General features: G+C 39.5%; 1 protein-coding gene across 1 annotated transcript in view; it reads left to right on the top strand.

The window, feature by feature from the left end:
• The window catches only part of BIRC6 (baculoviral IAP repeat containing 6), a 258,916-nt gene that overhangs the window by 108,433 nt on the left and 143,474 nt on the right, over positions 1-7,009 (top strand). The window contains exons 40-42 of the mRNA XM_018552891.1: positions 400-542; positions 4,718-4,871; positions 6,606-6,722. Coding sequence (XP_018408393.1) covers positions 400-542; positions 4,718-4,871; positions 6,606-6,722 — 414 coding nt within the window. The remainder of the gene's footprint in view (positions 1-399; positions 543-4,717; positions 4,872-6,605; positions 6,723-7,009) is intronic.

The raw sequence follows: 7,009 nt of genomic DNA on the forward strand, positions 1-7,009 counted from the left end.
TAGTTTATTTTAAATATAAATAGATTTTCTTTTTTTTGTAGATTAGGTGTATTAGGCCTCCTATGGGGATTACCATTATTATTTTTTTGGGGGGGGAAATATAAAGTTCAAATTTAAAAAGATCTATTTCTGCCACTGAATAGCATATTATATTTCTATTTTATATATGGACTGGGACTACTGTAAACTTTGCAAATGAGATGATGTTGCAGTCTGCCAATAATAGTTATGGCTTATACAAAGCCCAGAGACTGGTATTTTCTTATGGCTCTACATGCTACGAAACAAAGTATGAAAGTACAGCCTTAAAATTGCCCAGTAATCTTCCTCATGGCCCAGTTTTGTTAGATGGCAGACATCAGTACTTGGCAGTATTAAAGCTGTTTTCATCACCCAAAGGTGCTCCTCCTCTATCATCTTTGGATAAAGATAAAGAAATTGACCTTGAATTACTGCAAGACCTGATGGAAGTTGATATTGATCCTTTAGATATTGATTTGGAGAAAGATCCCCTCGCAGCTAAAGTCTTCAAGGTATGGCATGTAACTATTATGAAACGTTTTAATTTTTTTTAATGTCTGCATGATTTCATACTCATGACCACAGTCATTTTATGCCTAATAAAAATGTATACGTTTTTTAGTTTATTTGTACAATGCTGTTTAGTTTGTGAAAAATGAAGAATATTCAGCTAAACCCTTCACTATGGGTTCTGTAATTGCTGCCTCTTTACGAGCTGCAAGATTGCAGGATGTATTCCTTCTTTTCAATGTTCACTGAATAACTGACCTAGAAGTTTTAACTTTGCTGGCTGCTGTCTTTTTTTGGGTGAGGTACTTAGTGGTGCAGGCAGTCATGAGGACCAACCTGATAAAGTTCTTATTTTAAAAAATATTGGAAGGCAAAGAGTTTATGTATCTGTGATGACATGTTAAATTTAAGTTTTGTGGCCTTAAAAGGCTACTGCTGTCAAACACAATTTAAGTGGGCCCAATTGAGCTGAAATCTGTTTGGGATGGAGTTGCCCTGTTAACATGTTAATCCATAAATCAGTCATTTGTACATTTTGAAATGGGTTATGATTCTTTTTCTTTCTTTGAGATATTCAGCCTTTCAAATTTGTGGTATATGCCCTACCTAAAAGACGTTGGACACAAATAAGACTAAGTTGCCTCTCCACTGTGGGCTGTACCCCAGCCCAAAGCACTGGGTCTTCAATGTTTACTAGGCCGAATGTCTTGCTCAGTATCTCTAAATGGGAGATACTTGTGACCTTACAGGATCGGTCTTCCTTGGTTAGCTTAGGTTTGGTATTTTTCTTTTTTTGTGTAGTCTTTCTGAAAGCTGTTTAACCACTTGCTGACCGGGGTGTTTACACCCCCTTCCTGTCCAGGCCATTTTTCAGTATTCAGAGCTGCGGCGCTTTGACTGACGTTTATTCCGTCATGCAACGCTGTACTGAAATGATTTTTATACCATTTTTTGGGGGACAGATGTGGCTTTTTTTTGGTGGTATTTAATCACCACTGGGGTTTTTATGTTTTACTATATAACAAAAAAGTACCGAAAATATTTTTTTAAAAATGGTTTTCCCTTTATTATTTTAGGAAACATTTATTTTTACCCAATTTTTTGGTAAAATAGAAAAGGCGGGATCGCGTCAGGTAAATAGACACCAAACATGTCAAGCCTTAAAATTGCGAGCGCCCGCGAAATCGCAAAAAACACCATAGCCAAAATTGGTCGTATGCGACGCTTTAAAAGATTTTACCGCTCATCAGTTTAGTGTTATCAGTGATTGCCCTAAAATTATTGCTCTCATTGCGACGTTTGCGGCGATATGTAACACGTGCAGCATAATTGGAGCAATCGTCGTTTTCGCGTCTAGGCGCATCTAACGCATTATTGTGCATCTATGTGGGGGTGGGGGACTTTAAAAAAAAAAAATGTGTGGGTTTTTTTTTTGTTTTGTGCGTACATTTTTTATTTTGTGAGAATTTTTTTTTAAAACTTTTTTTTACACTTAACTTTATTGTTGTCACATAGGGTGCTAATAAGTACCCTATGTAATAAATTACAGTTACAGGTCCCCTTTATGGAGACATCAGTGGTCTCCAAGACCCCTAATGTCACCTAGGGACCCCCAGAGAAGCTGATGAAGCACAGATCTGCTTCATCAGCTTCTCTCCGGTTTCTGTACCGGAGAGTGCCAGAGGAATGCGGAAGTGATGTAATGTACACCATTTCCTGCATTCAGAGACCGGGAGGAGAGCGGAGGGAGATCGGGTACTGATCTCCCTCCGTTCTCGGTGCATAGAGCCATGTTTGCCCAGGATGGATGGACGCCCGTGATTGCGGCGGGGACAGCGACGGCGACACGATTGCCACGTGGTCATGGATCGCCCAGGTGTGAACCTAACCGTACCTTATGATTACGGCATGCATTTTCCGTGCCATAGTTTCAATAAGCTTATACAATTACACAGCATTTATTTCCATTCAGAGTTGTATTACTTTTTCTAGTAGAGCTTGTAGTTATGATGGGAGAGTTGGGCCACTGCCTACAGTCTTCTCCCTGAACCATTTTTTCACAATATGAGCCCGATGAAACTTGGCATTGTCATCTTAGAATATGCCCATGCCATCAGTCATTTAATATGTTAAGGAAGGCAGCTGACCTCATTTTCTGGGGATATCATGTTGCTTAACTAAGACCTGACCAACTGAAGCAACCCTAGATCAGAACACTTATCCAGTGGAAGGCTCTTATCTAGGTGGTGACATTTTTGGCCAGGCAGTGTATAAGCCCTTTTTCAAAGTTTTAGTTCATGTTAGGGATCCCCTAATGTAAACTCTAAAGGTAGGTTTTTTTTTTTTCTGTGTGATGTCTTTGTACTAAATTGCACCTTTTAAGAAAATGTCCTGCGGCACCTCCAAGCTTAAGGTCTTTTAAGCGTTTGTTTTGTCAACTGGTTTTGTTCATCATCCTGAGTAATCTCATCTTATAAGTTTTAATGCTCCAGGTCAGCTGACTATTTCCACAATTATCTCAATCACGGTTGAACTTTATCGTTGGTAATGAGAATTTTTTCCTGTAGACTTTTCAAATAAGATTGGCCAACAGTGTTGTCTCGTCAGCTGCTCTCCTCCTTTCCCCCTATTTGGTATTATAGACCAACGAATTGCACCTTTTTCATCAAAGGTTTACTGCTTTTCTAACATACAGGCCATAGTTGGAAATTAGGTTACTATTGGGAAATACCTGTCCCCTGATGGTCAGTTTTTCTTGTAGATTTTTGCTTTCCTTTTCCCAGGGTTATTTGTATTATGCCACTAATTGTGGGCTTGCCTTGGCTTACACTCCTCTGGACAGCTTGACTGGAATTCTAGCCTAAATTTGTTTAATTGGCAACTTTGTTTTTAGTTGCTATCCACACATTTATTACTTATTTTATTATGTCCCTAACATGCCATCTTGAAACGTTTTTCAAGCGTGCTTGCTGTAAAAAAAAAAAAAAAAGTTTCTTGTTGCTTTGGGGACATCGATCCCTCCCTTACGCAACTATGTCTATGCCTGCATGATTGGTTGTGCTTTTTTTTTTTCTTTAACGACTGTTCAGTACAAATTAAAATGTATTTATTACAATACATTTTGTTGGGTTTAGCTCATAGGTAAGGACCAACATTGTGGTCTTGTTGTCCTACTTCCTATAGACAAAGCTTTTTAGTAGTGAACTTGATTTTGTTGTGCACAAAAAAACCCCTAATTGACAAGTTCTTACTGCAGATCCTTTGTTTAGCTTACGATTGTTGAATTTTGTATATAGTAATGGATAGAGCAGATTTCCAAATACATTAATCCAGTTGATGAATGTAGTACAGATATACTGGTAGCTGGTCCTCTTAAGACCTTTTTGTTATTATTATTTATACAGATAAGTGTAGCTTAATCCACCCAAAAAAAGGGCATGCAGCCATTTGAGTAGCAGGGATAAATGTTCACAATATAGATTGTATAAACAATTGTTTCTGTAGTTTAAGGTGACACAGCTGTTCAGTTCAAAGTATATGCACTCTTCCCGTAAATACTTTTAAAAACCTTTCTGATAATTTTGTTTCAGGTGTACAACTATAAGAACCTTGTTTGTTCTGAAATTTGGTTAATTATCTTATGTAGTTAGGTGTAAATAGCACATAGCCTAGTTAATCTCTTACATCACTCATGGCAAGTAAGCCAAAAGAGCAAATGCACCCCCATTGCTACTTTACAATCTTAGCCTGTAGAATGACCTTATCTCTTCAAATCATTTTGTTTTTCAATATCCACTCAGCTAATTTGCATTGCTGGAATGCCAATCACTACATTTCTGCTTTGTGCGTATGTAACGTTATCTGCAAAACATGCACTGTTTTAGGACTCAAGTGCCGGTTTGTTTGGCATACTGGTCTACAAAATGTAAAAGTTAATTGGTGTCATAGGAACAACCTTTTTCAAGCTGTTAATACCACCCTGCCCTGCAACCAGACCCTGCCCTGCAACCAGACACTAGATATGTAGCATGTTACTAAAACACCAACACTTATACTCCCCATAGAGTTGTTCTTGACTCGGCAATAATGTCATTGACAAGGATTGGTAATTTTTTTGAATGTTTGTATGTAGTTTGAAATGCCTTGTTCATATTCAATCAGAGCTTTTTCCTCTTTTCACCAAAAGCCAATCAGCAGCACTTGGTATGATTATTGGGGCGCCGACTATGGCACTTACAATTACAACCCTTACATTGGAGGTGTTGGAATTCCGGTGGCCAAACCTGCAGCCACTTTGGAAAAGAATGGTACACAGACAGTGACAGTATCGGTTTCGCAGGGTAAGCATTTTCTGTTTTATGTTGTATAACTTTTGTCAATGTTGTCCAAAAGTAAATAACAGATATCTGTTGTCATAAAATAATGCTTGACTTTTTATCTTGATGGGTTTTTTTTATTTATAGTAGCTTTTGTATCCTTTTTTTTTTTTTAATAACCCTAAGGCTTAATGTATATCTACAGACTTAGTAATGCCTGTATTTCAAGCAGTAAAAAAAGAAAACCATTGAAGATTTGAGCTTTTACGAGAATCCAAATATTTACACCTTATCTGTAAGCCCTCGTTCACACCTAGGCGTATTGCAAATTTTTTTTTACTGCCATTCGCGGTAAAAAAGTTGCGCGACCGTCGCGCGATTCCGAAGGCTACTTGGCTGTATTCCAATGGACAACGCCCTACAAAACGGCCCAAAGTAGTACCTGTACCTTTTCAGGCGTGGGCCGTTTTGTAGCGCGTTCGGGACGGGCCGAAATACGGCAAGGTGGGAACGAGTCCATTGACTCCAATGCAATTTATATTTTTGAGCGTTTTGTAGAGCGTTCTTCGAGCGTAGAACGCGCTACAAAACGTTCAGGTGTGAACGAGGGCTAAGGGTTGTTTGGGCCCCTTTATTTATCCTTGGCTTGTCTGGGGAGTCATGAGTTAAGGTGGCCCTACGCAAATTGATTTTCTTTGTTCAGCATGAGGACTTAACAAAACAAAAATCTCAGCTAATTTCTCCAATGCTAAAAGCGTGGATGAACGAATCTCCTACTTTGGCTATTGTATCTTGACAGCAGACACAGACCACTGTCAGAATACTGACTACTACATGTTGGCTGCAGTCACTGTTACGCCCGTCGCTTTCAGAATACAAAAAATACAGGTAAGATTCATCCATGCACACTATTTAACATGGATGGAGGAATCTGTTCTATTGTTACAGGGTATGGCCAGCTTAAAAGAGCTACAGCAAAACCTTTTTTTTGTCTTTTAGTTCTCTTTTGGGTCATATTTACTTCTGTAACCCAAACTCGGCATATTGTGGGCTACTGCCCTCTATATGCTGACAGCGCAGAGCTGCGCTGCATCCAGGAAAGATCTCAACAATATTATTGGCATCCACCCCACTGCCTGATTGGCAGCAAGCCAGAACCAGCTGTGCCCACCTCCTCTCCTGTCTGTCCTTCCATTGAGTCACTACTCTCTGCAGGGAGAAGTCGTGAGCTGAGTGATCAACGGTTTGTGATCATTCCATTCTGGAGCTATAGAGCCGTCATGTAACAGCTGCAGTGTCACAAGCCAGCTCAAACTGTTGGGAAGAGTGCATTTTACTCTCCCAATAGTTCTCCTTTAATAGTCGCTTCCAGTCCATTGCCTGACTTTACACACTGCACACACAGAAGGTTAGAGGCGATTTGAGAAACCTCACTCAAATTATGTGAGCATTCACTTCAATTATTTTATCATATGAAAAGCAAATTTCTGTTCATCTGCATATAATTGGATAAAATAAGTGAATATTCACGCGATTTGTGTGAAGATTCTTAACTCCTTTGTGTGTGCGCAGATGACAAGACAGGAACTCCGATTTCAGGTAACCTTTAATTGCGTCAGCAATCCCTTGTTGCTTATTAGTGTTCTGATGAGGTGTTTTTTTTTCCGATTTCTAAACTATAAATACTGTATAAACTGTAATTTTTGTATAGTTTTTCGGGAATTGTATTTTTACATGTTAATTTTAACAATTCCACAGCTCTGGATGCTCGTTTGGAGGTTGGTCTTGAGCAGCAAGCTGAATTGATGTTGAAGATGATGTCCACACTTGAGGCAGATTCCATTCTACAAGCACTGACCAATTCATCCCCAACATGTATGCATGTAACAGACCAAACTGTTATAAGTTTGCAATGTACATACCAATATTATAGCATCCTAACACATACAATACTGTATTAACTACCTCCCGGCCAGCCGCTGTTCATACACGGCCGGCCGGGAGCTTCTTGGATGTAACTGGGCGTGTATACACGTCCTGGAAATCCCCGCTATTTGAAAAGAGGCAGCGATGCCCGTTAATATACAAGCGATCCGCCGGCTATAGAGCCGGCGGATCGCTAGTATGAGGCCCCGAGACGTGCTTCTCCCCCCCCCTCCCCC

This window comes from Nanorana parkeri, unplaced genomic scaffold, assembly GCF_000935625.1.
Source record: "Nanorana parkeri isolate BGI_ZX_2015 unplaced genomic scaffold, ASM93562v1 scaffold100, whole genome shotgun sequence".
Classification (NCBI taxonomy): domain Eukaryota; kingdom Metazoa; phylum Chordata; class Amphibia; order Anura; family Dicroglossidae; genus Nanorana; species Nanorana parkeri.